Source organism: Engystomops pustulosus, chromosome 1 (assembly GCF_040894005.1).
Source record: "Engystomops pustulosus chromosome 1, aEngPut4.maternal, whole genome shotgun sequence".
Classification (NCBI taxonomy): domain Eukaryota; kingdom Metazoa; phylum Chordata; class Amphibia; order Anura; family Leptodactylidae; genus Engystomops; species Engystomops pustulosus.
The window spans coordinates 208834055-208850386 of NC_092411.1; the positions used below are offsets into that span (position 1 = coordinate 208834055).

Genomic DNA, 16332 nt, shown 5'->3' on the forward strand with positions numbered 1-16332 from the left:
TTCAGTTGTTATCAAGTGCCACATCTCTGTACAAGTGAATGTATTTCCAGCTGCCTCCACACTGTTGATTATATAGAATCTCACTAACAGCCTGTATTTTCCAGAGTAGTATTTTCATTCAGCTTAATAAGAGGCCGTTATTTTTTTCCACATAGAGGCGGTTGGCCCTGGCAGGTAGCTCTGCGGCTGAAATCTTCTCACAGTGATGGAAGGTTGTTATGTGGAGCCACTCTCATTAGCAGCTGCTGGGTACTCACTGCGGCTCATTGTTTTAAGAGGTAAGTTGGCCAGAGCAGAGGGATTAGTTCGGACAATTGGAAGAATATAGGGGCATATTTGTTGTAGTTATCAAGAAGTCTAGAAATCACTTTTCTTATGTATGTCAACTAATTCTAGTTCACACAGTTTAGTAGTAATAGTACATTAACAAAGGATTTGGGCAAATGACTGTGACAAGGCAATTGTCTATGTATTACTTTATAATATAGGCAAACTTTTGGTAAAGTATAATTCTCAAGAACTTTTTATATTTATAACAAGCACTAAACTTAGGCCACATGCGTACAAGCATTTAAGGGCCTCAAAAGGGACTGTGATCTCTTGTTTGTGACCCATTTGTCATTGGCGGTGAGCACTGCTCACATGCAAACGACAATAGAAATAGACTGCCACAGTCCCAAAGATGGACAAGAATAGGTATCGCTCTATCTTTTGGGCATGGGCAGTCGGCTCATGTTTGGGGACAGTGAATCTACAGCTGTGTGCATGAGACCATAGAAAGAAATGGGGACGTGTGCTGAAACGGCTAGCACACAGCCCTAAAACACGTTCTTGGGTATGAGGCCTTATATTGTATTCATACTGTTATTTCTAGCCATTAATTTAACCCTAAATGTTCTGTAGCATATATATCCAATGCCAAAGTAAGGTGGGCTGTAGTGTTTTTAGTTGTGAATAAGGTTGTCTGATTAAAAGTATAGTGTATTTCAATAGTCATATACAGTAGTGATATTCTCTATGGGTCTTCACTATGTCTAATTTAAGCATGCTCATCAAATTCCAATATCAATTGGAAATACAGGAAATTCAAGCAACATTCTAGTAAAATATACTTGGCCAACTAGTTTAAGGTAAATATAAAACAGATGTGCTTTTCGTGGTGAAAAATAAAACTCTCTATCCAAAGAAGTCGTCTTAAATATATAGTGCACTCAGCTGGTATAATACAGCCATTTGCATTCTAGTACTTACACTACAGTCTAATACAATTTTGTTTTGTTCTAAGAGAATTGTTTGGAAATAAAATGAGAATCGCCATTGTGTTTCTGATCAAATTCCAAACTTTTGTCAGAAACATTGGAGGCGCAAGGCCACATCTGCTAGTGGTATAGACATTCTGCTAGCTTCCAGTTAAAACAGTAAGACATTCTGCAATTACATACTCACTACTCAATTACTTTAGCTTTAATTGTATCCTTCCTCTTTTACAACACATTGAATCTTTGTAAGCATTTCTTCACTTCAAGGTGAACAGTAGGACAACAGGAGACTAGCCAGAAAGTTTCTTAGGAATTTATTTGCAATGGAGAAACGATGTAATGTATTGATCCCACCTTATTTCACCAAAAGCTTTTCATTTCATGGCTGCTTTTAAATCTTTGGTCATGAGTGAGTTGGAAAATACACCTGTAGTATAGGAACTGAATTAAGTAAAACTCGTCTGAACAGTAACTTATCAGGGATGTACATAAAGTGTATCCCATTGATAAGTTAATGGCGGTTTTCATACAAACCAGGTTAGGTCCTATCCACAAAATAGGACCCAAAATAGACCAGAGGGGTCTAATGGGGTCCCAGATACCTCAGTCGGACCCCTTGTCTCTCTTGGAGATTAATGGAGCAGACGGCCACGCATGAGCGTTTTACTCCATTTATCTCTATGGAGCTGACAGAGATCACCGTGTGCAGCACTCAGCAATTTGCGTCAGCTACATTCAGATGTATGGAGCAGAATGGTTATGCCTGGCCGTCTGCTTCATTAATCTCCGTGAGCGACAAGGCGTCCGACTGAGGTACCAGGGACCTCATCGGATCCTTGTGATCTGTGGGGGGTCTCATTAATTAGACCTCCACTGATCAGCAAGTTAGGCCCTATCCTGGTTTTATTTAAATGTTTTCTCCCCTACAAACATTGCAATACTGCTCTGTGATGCTATAGAGACGAGTACGGCAGCCATAAACTATACTACAACCTGTGCACCTTGTACACGAGACCTTAGCCTGCAGACATTTTGAACTTTTACCCTTTGCTGTCTCTTTTTAGAGACATTACATCACCTGCATTATGTGTCCTGGTAGATTTTTCCAACATAAAGCTACTTTATTATGATGAATGAAGCTTTCACGTCTTTGTTATTGCGTCCTGACATCATATTTGGCTGTATTCCTAATTGTTTCTTCCACAAATTGTTTAAAATACTTTAAGTAAAGCGATAATATTTTACTATGACATAATTTCAGAAAAAATGTATATTCATAAATACTATATTATGGTGTAAGAGCTGGAAGGGCTCTGGTAAATGTCTATGGTACTGGCTAATATTTATAAAAAAAAAGTATTTTTCATCAATTGGTTTAAGGCTGATTTGAAAGTGAAGATACATATTCACAAAATTGAGCTCTTGCTCAACAGTCCATAATTTACTAGCTAAACCAGCTAAAAGTCTCACATTAATTCTTTTTTTTTCCAAAAAATTGAACAAGTATATATATATATAATTTAATTATTGAAACAATATTTTGGGTTATTGACCAAATTAGTAAAACACTTAGGAATTGACTATTCTCAGTAGTAAAGGTTAGCACAACTTCATTGTAAGGAGTCGTTGGTAGTATCAGAATGTAGTTTTAGAGCCTATTTTCAATTTGAAATTCTTAGGTAATGCTAAGGTTTGAAGTACAATGGGGGTAACTATCATATATATTTTATGTCAAGTTGCTTTTGCACATAAACCTCTGACTTTGCCACGGTTATGCTCCATGCTCCAAAAAGTTGGTAAGTTGGTTGGACAATTGGTTATGACAGAAGGTTTATGTGCAGGAGATGTGCCTAATTTGTTAATATGCATACTTAATGACTGGGTTAATTAATTTCAACTTATTTCAATCATATTTCTATCTAGAATGCCACAGGAATTGCCCCCATCAGCTACAGCTCAGTAGAATTAAAAAATATCACCGACCACCTGACCACCTGATATGAACATAGTATGGTCCAGTTCATACCTCTGTCAGGGCTTTCTGCTGCTTACTGACTCTGTTTAAGAAAAATGTACTGGAAACTAAAAACTGAAGGTCTTCCATCCTTGTGTTCCCCATACAGGTTACTAGACATTCCATTACCTTTCTTTACACATCCATTATTTTAAACGGAAAAAGTCACCATTTGCTGATATTCATAACGGAATTTGTAACATAAATTGCTAAATGCAGATATGAACTTAGCATAAGAATTCTAAAATATTTGAAAAATGTAAGATTTTCTGTGGTTGGTTGCTTGGTGCAAAAAAAATAAATAGTGAATAAGTGATAAATGTCTTCATGAAAAAAACTTTTTAAATGAATGGGCTGATGTGAACTTATTAGGCCATCCGGAAAGAAAAGCCTAAGAAAGGCTTAGTTCTGACTATTAGATGAGAACCTCATCTGTAACTATTGACTTCTTTATACTGTACTGAAAAAGATTAATCCTATAACCTTTTGGAAGGTTTAAAAAGCTTAAATCTTCAGAAAGGTAAATTATTAAGCAGTAAAAATTTGAGCCCTGGTCAGAAAATCTGACTCCAACTGTTCATACAGTCAGAGAGGACACAAGGTCTCATCCCATGTGCACCTAGAATCTTAATTATTTCTGCACATTGGACTTAGATTTCCCTCTTTCCTCTTTGCCATGACTTAATCCTGGCTAGTAGCCAGCAAGTGATTATGTGAAATTAATATTTCCATGACTGGTTGCTATTACCTGATGACAGAAGTCATTTTTCATGGGCAGCAGCTCTCTCAGAATAATTATTCAGGTGTTTCTGTCTATCCTGCCCTCCTAATCGATGCCAGTTTCAGATTGATTGATTCTATTTTGTTTTATGCTGCACGGGGATGTCAGGCTGCCCTGAGCTTTAACACATTTTTGTGCAGAAAATAAATATTCTTTGTAAATCATCACAAAGTTACACTATTACTTATGGCTTGTTTTATTAGCTTTAGATATTTGGCAGTGAAAGTTCAACATCCCCAGTAAAAATAAAAGGAACTATGCCAAAGCTGGATATGATGATAGGACATAGCAATTCTTTGCTAGAGATAACATTTACCCGCCCTAGCTCTTCATTCCTGGAACACAGTTTTTCAAAATGATTACCTCACTTTCCAGATCTGGATTCTTGTATTGTGCCAATAAAAGTTTTAGCAGAGTAATTGGAAACGTACTCATTTAAAACCTCGGTAAAAGCCAGACTTTAATCCTGCCTCATGGTTGTTATAAACATAATGGGAACGATGTATTAATGTGTCTGTCTTTAGACCCATACAGAATAGAACTAGACAGTTTTCTGTTGTGCCAGATTAATCATTGTGTCTGATGCTGGAGGATGAATCTGGTGCAGTATAAGGCTGGTGACTTGTACTTTACACCCCTTTTTATTTGGTGTAGTTTTTTGGTGCAGGGTTATTTCCAGCGCAGACATATCCCCTTTTATTGAGGACATGCCCGTTTTTGATAGGAGTCGGAAAAAAGCTCAAAAATTCATAGGTACCAATATTGCTTAAACTTTGTATAGCTAACCCCTGTGATTGAATAGGTACCAGTAATTGAGAAAACTACAATAGAAAAATGGCAATAGCAGGCACTAGTGGGTATGCAATAGACAATAAATTATATTTGGTACATTAAAAAACCTATTGCATCAGAATTTGTCATCCACATCAAACCTAGCTATACATAAATGGAACTGCTCCAAATTCAACATTATGATATGCGGTGTATATAGGAAATCACACTTATAATTCTAATTACATGTGTAAGAAGAAGAAAATGGATATTGTATCTCCACAGGTTATAAACAAATGCTCAGAGTTTCCCTACATGCTTATACTTATAGGTATCACTTGTAATAAATAAACACATAGTAAATAATAGGAATGTTACTAATTTAAATAAAATAAAATCTATTTTATTTTAAAATGCATAGATACAGGGGAATTATTTTAAAAAGTGGCAGGGACACTTGCCAGCTGGCAATATAATAATATAAGTGTGTCGTGCTGGCCAGATAGAAATAATTAGTGTATACTTTATACCTGATATATCTGATGGTGTCAGTATATAAATAAAGCAGTATCAAAGATGGTTTTCCGCGGTCCTGGTTTGGCGTCCCAAGCACACTGTTTGGCCACGTGTATCGGGGAGCACATGGACATTAATGAAGTAAGATGAAAGTCATTGGGGCAGATTTACTTACCCGGTCCTGTCGTGATCCCCGAGGTGCATTCTCCGACTAGGATGAAATCCGCCGCGATTCTTCAAGATCGTGCATCAATTTTCCTGATGTGTCGCTTCCCAGCTGAAGTCTGCGGGAGTTCACCTTATTCTTCCCGGTGTATATGAGTGCATTGTTTTGCGACAGAATTTGAATTGTAAACCCCGCACTTAGTCCGAATCAGTCGGGTTGTCCGTCTGCCACGCCCACTGTTTTGTGTCGCGTGCAAGTCGGTGCCAAAATCCGATCATGTGCGCCAAAAACCCCACTAAAATACAGCGCAAATCGGAAATAGTCGGGAAACCCGACGAAAATGTGCTGTGCGGCCCAATTGTCGCTAACAGGGAAGTTATGTTATAGTGATGAGATGTTATAGTGAAGTAATAGTAATGGAAATGTAGAGATTGAAATATTGTAATATCGTAAAACCTATTTTGGCTAAATATGACTAAATAGGAATATTATTATTATTATTATTATTATTGAGGAATGGTATATGGCTATCGTATGCATATATATATTTTACAATTAAACAGGATTTGTAGTAATTCTGGAGGCATAGGCGAGGGTAGGGTGACAAACAAAATATGTATTTACCCTGCTCTGCCACCTGGTTCCCTTGTTGTCCCAACTCTTCCAATATTTGGACTGCATCAGGAAGTGATGGGAATGAAGGGTTTGGCCAATGAGTTGCCTTCTAGGACCATAAGCTGTCACTTGTGATGTTAGAAGAAGTACCAGTGCAATGTGGGAACTGAGATCCAGAGCAGTTTGTTTTGATCTTTGCCACCACTCACTGGGTTTTCCAGAATTCCTGGAAATTCCTTTAATTGAACAAAATATATCTATGTATAGAAAGAGAGAGAGATGATTTTGAATCATATTTTTAAAAGCTCATACACCGGTCCCTTAGCCATATCTAACCAAAATAGGTTTTAAGTTATTATAATATTTAATTCTCTAAAAGATTCATTTAGCATTCATAGGTGTCAGTTGTAAAATGATGTCATAGGCACAGCGCAGATTGAATACAGGATGTGAGTACACATGTCCATTGTTTTGGTCTCCTACGAGAGATAAGTTTAGTGTTCATTTACTGTTCTGATAAGACACCTACCTGAACAGTGACAAAACAGTGACTGAAAAGTGATAATATGTAGCTATTTTCTTGTCTCATCAAAAATGTTTCATCAGTTCAGAATAAGGCTCTGGCTGGGCAACTTGAGATTTACAGAGTTTCCAAGGGTATTGTGCCTCTGCACCTTTCGCCTTTCCCTTGGTCCTGAAAAGACTCCCAGTTCTTTCGATAGCAAACATCATATCATTTATATGCTACAAATACTATGGTTCACCAAATGAAAGGTTTAGGCCAGACAATAATAGTTCCTGGATTTCTCATGTTTTAAGGTCTAAGCTTTATACTTGTGACAAGAGAACAGGGAATCTTATTTCTTGAGATCACAGGGTGCTTTGAGTGGCGATCAGCACACTTCAAGTAATGTACCATATTTTTTGGACTATAAGGCGCACAAAAAATCCTTTGATCTTCTCAGGAATCAAAGGTGCGCCTTATAATCCAGTGCGCCTTATATATGAACCATACTGACAGACAACAGCTGCCTTGAACTGTGCACAGGTCTGCCACCTGCTGGTCATTCATCCTTATAATCAGGTGCGCCTTATAATCCGGTGCGCCTTATATATGAACCTAGATATTTTATCAGGCATTTATTGATGATGCGCCTTATACTCCGGTGCGCCTTATATTCCGAAAAATACTGTATGCTGTTACTGAAGGCATGATTAGTGAAGTTCTGGAGGCATAGTTGTGTACATGCAGGGTTTCCCTTTTTCCACTTGGTAAGCTCCCATAGTCTTCTTAGCCAAAATATAAAGTTCGTGTTAACACTCCCAATTCCCTATTCCCATGTTCACATATTCTATTCGATCTCTGGCAGGACAGTTTTACAACTCCCCTGCAAGTTACATTACCCTATGGTAGCATTCATTCAGCATAATAGTGCTGTAATGATAGGTTAATATAAAGAAGCCTACCGTGTATTCTCTGGTAACCCTCATAAATATGGGAATATTTAGGAATTTGTATTTTTAACATAAATCATATAGACATATGTTAAAATTTACACAGAAATACAATATGATGTTAAAATGCTTAATCTAAAGTTTTTATAAATAATTTTGCATAGTTCTTACCAGCTGTTAATGTCATTATGTTTCAATCTAACATTTTTAGAGACATTTTAATAACTACAGCATCAGACTTTTATTTATTCATGTTATTTTTATTTTTTGGCACCTGAAACGTAAACTTCTGCCAAATCATCCTTCTTCACATATGTAAAGCACCCACACTAGCATGAAACCCTGGCAAAGCATTACTTGATAGTGAGATGTTATCTAGTGATAGGAAGTAGTTTGCATTCCATGACTTAGATCATTTCCTTGAATATAATATTAGTGGATGTGTTTCTAAGACACTAAGGAAACTGTCCAAACTTGCCACCTTCTGGGGGCTTACTTGTAAGGTTGCGTCTTTGGTTACTGATTCATCATAATTATCAGTTTATTTATAGGGTCAAGGGGTTGTAATAACATTGTAATCAGGTGAATTAAATTGCAAACACATGATTAATATTGTCAAATATAATTACTGAGCAATTCAGTAATTATCAATTTAAGAGTGTGGTCATGGGATCCACTTAGAGATGAACATTTACTGATGCCTATGGGAATAGTGCTGCATTGGTGTATGACATAGCTGTAATGTAGTCATCTATGGTTTAGAGACCAGTCAAGTTTCCTTTTATGATGAATCTACCAGTGGTTTATAGCTGTATTCAGTCTTAATGCTGCTTGGTAGCTCCCATTAAGGTGAAGACAGATATAATCTAAGGAGATATAATATAAGGAGATATGCACCTATAGTTTGGTTAAAATGTAACTTTAATCTTTATGTAAAGAGTGCAAGTGCTCTGGGAAGCATCACCAGAGCCTCTCTGGTCTCCTGGGCTCTGGATCTCACATGTCACATAGGCAGCACATTGTGTGTTGCCACAAGATTGGGGGGTGGAAGGAGGGGAGTTCAAGCAGCAGGGAGGAGGGGCAGAAGTTCTCCATGGGGCGTGTTAGAGCCAAAGCTCCCAATAAATTTATAGTTGTATGTAACCTGCTTGTAGCTACCAATCAGTATTAAGGGTGAATACAGGTATAAACCAGTTGTAGATTTCCACTAAGCCTCAAATACTGCACAATAATAACACACAATTCACTTCAACGGATGAAATGTAATGGGTCAAAAATAAGTTAGCAGCATTAAAAACAATTGGACTAGAAACCACCAACCAGGGCCTATGGGAATAGTGCTGCATTGGTCTATAACACAGCTGTAATCTATGCCTGAGAGACCAGTCAAGTTTCCTTTTATGATGAATATTTAAAGGTAATATTTAAATATTTAGTTATTTTAGTAATATTATGTTGCTTTATGTGACTATGAGTTGTGATAATATTACTACTCTAGTTTGTTTGTTTTTAATTTTTTCTTTCTTTTGTGCTGTTTCATTATGTCCTGTTATGAGTCATTAGGCTCCATTTGGCCAGAGCAAATGGCTGAAAGGAACATTGCTTTACAACCAGCCAGGAAGAAGTGCTGGGCAGTGAGTCTCCAAAATCCAGGGAGTTTCTGTTTGATCAGAGAAACATGCTCTTCACTAAGTCGAAGAATTGACACCTTAGGCCAGAGTTTGGTAGAGGAAGGCGGATGAAAGAGACAGCATAATATGTGTTTTTTCCCTCCAAAACTCAGACAATGGGAAATATCATAGCTGTCCATAACTGGGGCATAATTCATAATTATGGGTCCCCAGTTACACGGGGCAGTTATGGGGTCCAGATGTGTTCCTGGAGCGAGAATCGGAAGCTTAGCTCCAGGGGAAGTCAGCCAATAGCAGAACACCCCTGATATTAGGCTAAGACACCCCGAGTTTGGTATGGGCTGGATGCTAATAAGGTACCCGGATGATTGGAAGCAATGGCACAATTGGGCCATCTTCCAATGAAAAGTTATGGGGTTTTCATAAAACCCCAGACCCAGAAAGTACCTCTCTGATGGGAGGGGGATAGAAAAACTCCCCCTCACGGTGACATCACAGACAAGGGTGGGGGTCAAAAATCCCCTGAGTTTCAATTAGTGCAGCAGCCACATGGCTGTGGTTCAGTTTGAGGGCTCTATTACACTAGAAGGCTGGATCGCTCTCTATGCCCTGTCCTCGGGCCAAAGAACTTCTACCTATTTCAATAACTGTTTTTAAGTATCGTATGTGTATTGTTTTTAACTTTTTCATTTTATCTGACAATTTTATTCTTTGAGTGTACTGTATTTTTTATGTACAGTATATTAAAGTGTTACTTTAATTAGTCTCTGCTTGTAGCCTTAAAGAATCTAAGTCTCCGAAGGGAATTACGTTACCAGTAGAGATGGGCGAGCACTAAAATACTCGAGTGCTCGTTATTCGAGACGAACTTTTCCAGATGCTCGAGTGCTCGCCTCGAATAACGAGCCCCATTGAAGTGAATGGGAGACTCGAGCATTTTTCAAAGGGACCATGGTTCGGGAATAAAATGTGTTATTTAATTGAAAAAGAATGTCTTCTTATAAGTTAGCAGATGTATGCAAACATCTGCAATCTATTCTTCACTGTTCCGTGCGTATATTATCTCCCGACAAGTTAGGAGATGTGAAGAACAGTGAAGAATAGAATAAAAACAGAGAACACAGTGAACACAGGATCATCTAAGTGAAAAACACAGTGAAAAACACAGTGAAGAATAGATTACAGATGTTTGGCACATCTGCTTACTTGTCGGGAGATACGCTGTCCTGGGATCCGCTCCTCTTCTTCCACTGAAGTCTCCGTGATCTCTCTGCCGCTGCCTCGATGTCTCCGTGCTGCCGCTGCCCCGATGTCTCTGTGCTGCTCCCCGGTGTCTCTGTCCTGCTCCCCGCTGTCTCTGTCCTGCTCACCGTGTTCCTAAATGTGTTCTTCACACATATATATTGTTCTTCACATACTATTTTGTTCGCACCGTTTCGCGCGTATCTTCCGACAAGTAAGCAGATGTGCCGACCATCTGTAATCTATTCTTCACTGTGTTTTTCACTTAAATGATCCTGTGTTCACTGGGTTCACTGTTTTTATTATATTCTTCATTGTTCTTCACTGTGTTTTTTTAATTAAATGCTCGATCTCGAGCAGGGGAAATACTCGTCCGAGCAACGAGCTGTTTCGAGTACCTTAATACTCGAACGAGCATCAAGCTCGGACAAGTATACTCGCTCATCTCTAGTTACCAGTTTTAGCATAGTCTATGTAGTAAGTGAATGCATGTACTGTCTGAATTCATCATTTTAATATAGTGTAAGTAGTACGTGCATGTTCTGTGTAAAGAATCAGTGTGCATCGTCTGCGTGGTTGAGGTGCCTACGGCCTTCTTTGTGTAAGTAACTCGTGGGTGGTGGCAGTGTGGACTGGGTGCTGAGATTGGGTGGAGTAAATTTAGTGTTAGGATGCCATTTTGTAGAAGTGGGTGGAGCTTGAGGGCTAAATTCTGGGACTCCATAGAGTAGGTACACCCTGTGTTTGGACTCCGGTGAGTGGGGTTCATGACATTAGGCATTCATGTCCATCTATTACATTAAGGAGATGTGAAGGTAAATATTTCTGTTTGGAGAACATTTTTTGCCATCATAGTCAAATTTTAAGTATTTTTTATAAAATGTTTCGGTTTGAATCAGAATTGCATGAAGGCGCCTTAGTTATAAGGGCAAGTGTCTGCTTTCAGAAAATATGTGGTTTGTTGCGGTTTACTATAATTGTTTTTGCTGTAATTTTATTTTTAAACATCAAAATTGTAAAAATTGCTCTGGGTTAATACCCCTTGGTTGAATTCCCGGGTGAAGATGCTTATCATCTGTCTCCTGTCTATATATCTATCATCTATCTGTCTAGTTATCCAACTTCTATAATCTGACCATTTATATATCTCGCTTTTTCTCTATTTTTCAATCAATCTTCTATTTCTCTTCTACTGTATTTATCTCTCATATCCATGTACTGTATATATCATCTACTTTATAGCTCTGCATCTAGAAATCTCTATCACCTATCATATTTATCTTCTATCATAATAATAATAATAATTCTTTATTTATATAGCGCACACATATTATGCTGCACTGCACAGTCCCTGTCCCTATGGGGCTCACAATCTAATCATCTTGCCAGTAAGTTTTTGGAGTGTGGGAGGAAACTGGAGGACCCGGAGGAAACCCACACAAACACTGAAAGAACATACAAACTCTTTGCAGATGTTAACCAGTGCTGCAAGGCTGTAGTGCCCATCAATCTCTCTTTGATCTATCTATCTACTATAAAATTCTCCCATATGACAGTTTTACCTTACTAAAGGGAGCCTCTGTGACTGCTCATAAAATAGTTTTATTTTGGGACCCCACTTTTAGTTTTGCCAAGGGCCCCACTTTGTCTAGAACCGGCCCTGCCACCAACAGTTACCATATTCCTGTCTAGACAATGTATATAATTAGAAACTTCAATTGACATAAAGGGGGGAATTTCCCATGCCTTATCTGCCAGTTTTGTGGTTCGACAAGGCATGTATAAAGCCCCCTTTCTGTCAGAAAAGAGGGCTTGTGGGACAGGGGTGGGTAAAGGTTGGTAGAGGTGTTCACTCTCTTTCGCTGTAATCTCCACCAGGCCAGATGTGGTCTGAACTGGCAGTGGTCATTTCCAGATATACTTAGAGCCTACTAGTATATCTGGCATACAGTGAGCTGGCGGAGGGAAGTAAGAGACTGGAATTCAAAACCAAATTCTTAATAAATTCCACCCAAAGGGGGATATTTATCAGGACCTCTGCGCTCCGCCAGTGGCGCAGAGGCCCTGAAATAATCGCAAATGCTAGCTTATTGCTAGCTTTTGCGATTATTTTCCCCAATCCGCCACCTTCACGCCAGTGGGGCGTGAAGGGGGGAGCGCGGCCGGCCGAGCAGGGGGCGAGGCCGGACGGGAGTGGGCCGGCGCGGGGCGTTACTGTCCCCGCGCCTGCGCACTCGCTGCTGCCGGCGACTTTTCAAACGAGGATAAACGCTGTGCAACTGGAAGCCCGATACATGATGAGGCAGAAGCCTCTTCATGTATCGGGCTGCAAATTTGTAGCGGCGGGGCGTATGATAAATATCCCCCAAAGTGTCTTATGGTCAGATAGGAAGTCAGTTTTTATATTTCTATGAGATCGACATGACTTCCTGTCTACACACAATGCCCTTGGGTAGAAGCAGAGACTGACTTCTGGTCAAGTAGCAAAAAAACACAGGATAGAGTGTGTCTATAAGGTTCTATATAGATATTCCAGTTTACTGTGAGAAAATCCTTTTTTTTTTGCTTTTGTAAATAGAAAAACTATACTCTTTCCTATTGTAGCATTTCATTATTTTCAAGTTCTATCAAAGCAATCAGTAGAATTACTAGTGACAGTGGTCACATGCTCAAGAACTGACATATGACCTGTGATATTACAATTGTTAGCATGGAAACCACTTAATCCAAAAATTGTGTTAATATTTGTATGCCAAAACCATGGTAACCCTACACAGAAATAAATATACTTATACAATTGCTGATCTATGGGATTGTATTTATATGTGGTCATTTTGCTGCAGATTTTTATGCCACTGTCTCATTCATCTTATCAATAATATCACTTCACCAAAACAACTCCATTCAAAAATTGAAGAATTCAGTAGGTTGAAGGGAACCTGTAACCACCTTTTTCCTAAAAAGGAGCATTGACAGGTTTCCATAGATTAAGACATGGGTACTCTTCTTTTACCTAAAAAAAACTCTACTCATAAGCCAGTGAAATGTACTTTGATTTCCTACTTGGTATCCAGACAGAGAAGCCCGCGAGTCAGACGGTGCATGGCCTCCACGACCGAGTCGAGCAGCTCATCCTGAACTCCCTTCATAAGGAAAAATGTGGTGAAAGGGTTCCTTTAAATTAATGCAATTCACAAAATCCACTGGAACATTCACTGTCATGATAAAATGCTATTTTAATTCCATTTCACCCTATAATAGAATTCTATTTGGGAGTTTTTTTTACCATGTGTCATGAAGCACCTAAGCAAGCTAAAGGCTAAACTTTCAGCTAGATTATAATAAATAAAAACCATATGAACATAGTACTATACTGCATTACCTTCTACTTTGCTTTCTCATCTCATTTACTAGGTATGGTAACAACACTCGCAATTATGTGATAAGAGTAGGAGATTATCACACACTTGTACCTGAGGAGTATGAAGAGGACATAGGAATCCAACAGATCATAATACACAAAGATTATAGACCTGATGGAAGTGACTATGACATTGCACTCATACGACTACATGGATCTTCTGAACAGTGTGTTCCATTCAGCACCCACGTTTTGCCTGCTTGTTTACCAATGCGAAGAGAAAGAGCTCAGAAAACAGCATCAAACTGTTATATTACGGGATGGGGTGATACAGGTAAAGGAACTTATTGTGCAGCTATCATATGATGCCGATAAATTAATGCATTATTGACTGACCTGATGAATATAACAATAGAAAATTTACACCATTCTTAATTAAGGGTCAAAGATAAATTTAAGTTGTTCTCGTGGAAGATAAATTATTTGCATAAATAGAAGCAGCAATATAAGATATACATTTATAAGACAACGCTTGGAAGATGATTGTAAAATAGGATTTACACTGCTTAACCCCAACTTGTCACATCTAAAACCATCACATCAACCTTGAAGCATTGATCGATTGGTAACACTTGAGATGTGTACATGAGTCATGCCAGGATGACGTTTTGAGGCCTAGATGACAAGTCATCAATGGACTTCACACTTGCACTTTTGTGAGCTAAACAATTTTAAGTAAAATGCATAAATAAATAATTCTCATTGTAGAGTTCTCAGACTGACACAAACTGTCATAAAATATCCCTAGAAGCAGACCTGTCAATCACAGTAGTGTTTGCTGAAGCCATGCCTGTTATAGGAGTGCATCAGTCATTGACAGTTCTGCTCCATCTAATGCTTTTATAAACTATCCTTTTCAACCTCCTGCAGTGACTCAGATCCCTGGAATAACAGCTATACAAGCCATATCTCCCCTTGTATGGAACATGATAGATATTAAGACACATTTTCCATAACCATAAGCATATGCATTTGTATGCACTTTTAGGTCGGGCATATTCAAGGACTTTACAACAAGCTGGAGTGACATTGCTACCCAAGCGAGCTTGTGAAGAGCGGTATAAGAGTCGGTTTACAGGAAGGATGCTTTGTGCAGGAAGTCCTCAAGACCAGAAGCATGTGGACAGCTGTCAAGGAGACAGTGGAGGCCCGCTGGTCTGCGAACGATCTGGAGGCAGCTGGGTAGTCTTTGGGGTAACTTCATGGGGCTATGGATGTGGGATGAAGGATTCTCCTGGAGTATACACAAAAGTGTCTAATTTTATACCATGGATAAAAGGTTTGACCAATTTATAGACAACAGAAGTATTTCAGATGTTTCCAAGGAAGCCAGACCAAATTGTTATGTATGTTACGATATGGCACTCAGGAACTAGTATGGCAGATTGCTTCTACATAATAATTGCTACCTAATAAAGACTGTATTACCTTCCCTTTATGGAGACTTGGTGGAAGGTATGCCAAGTAGCATCCAGACAGGGTGGGCTATAAAAATAAAGTGTTGAAATTTTGGTAAATCAATTAGTTATTTCATAATGTCATTTTTTTTAATGTTCTCTAAGCCAGATGTTTTGTCTTGTTAATAGGTCTGTAATTAAAGTGATATGATCTATATTTACTGTGCACACATATTTCATAGTTAATATAGGTAATAAATGTGGTGTAAGGATAAAATAATTATATTAAGGTGGTCATAGCCATCAGATCTATTTGCATCCTTAATATTCATTCTAACTTCAACACCTATGATTATTAATGATGTAATAAAAAGCAATGTATATGCTCACAATGGATAACTCTAACAAACAGCACAGGCGTATGATGCTTTATAGGCATACAGAAGAATTACATGTGTTGTCTATAGATTCCTGAAGATTTTTAAGCAACTCACCTGGATGACTAATGTGTTTATACACAAGTCAAGTACTCTACATAGTTTTCTTTGTAACAATATGAAAATGATACTGTCAACCACAAAGAATCTTATAGGCAAATGAAATAGCATCAGCCATGAAAAAGATGGTTTAGATATTGTATTCCTTTCTATGCCCTTAAGAGCATGTCAATAAAAGTAAAAACTACTTGTATTTTCAGTTCTATTTCATCTGTGATACATTCTTTATAGAACTGTGAAATGTTAAAATGTCTCTCTTTACGATATAAAACAATCTACAAATACTGATGGACTCTCAAGTACAGCACTTGACACTAGAGAGTGGTAAATAGACAATTCAAATAAAACTTGGAATATAATTCCATGTTCATGGTCTATACAAAAATGTAAGACTGATTTCAACTTTTCTCTGATGGCAGATATGTGCCTGCTTGTCTTTGGCCCGCAGCATTGAAATTTATAATTGTCTCATGTATCTGGCCACCATAAGCCAGATAGGAGCAGGTGTAAAAATATACAGGCAGTCCCCTACGTAAGAACATCCGACCTACACATGACCCCTAGTTA

General features: G+C 38.3%; 1 protein-coding gene across 1 annotated transcript in view; it reads left to right on the forward strand.

The window, feature by feature from the left end:
- PRSS12 (serine protease 12) overlaps positions 1-16109 on the forward strand; it is a 104299-nt gene extending 88190 nt beyond the window's left edge. Inside the window, exons 11-13 of the mRNA XM_072119201.1 lie at positions 156-278; positions 13865-14145; positions 14860-16109. Of these exons, the coding sequence (XP_071975302.1) occupies positions 156-278; positions 13865-14145; positions 14860-15167 (712 nt within the window). The 3' untranslated portion in view covers positions 15168-16109. The remainder of the gene's footprint in view (positions 1-155; positions 279-13864; positions 14146-14859) is intronic.
- The last annotated feature ends 223 nt before the right edge of the window (positions 16110-16332 follow it).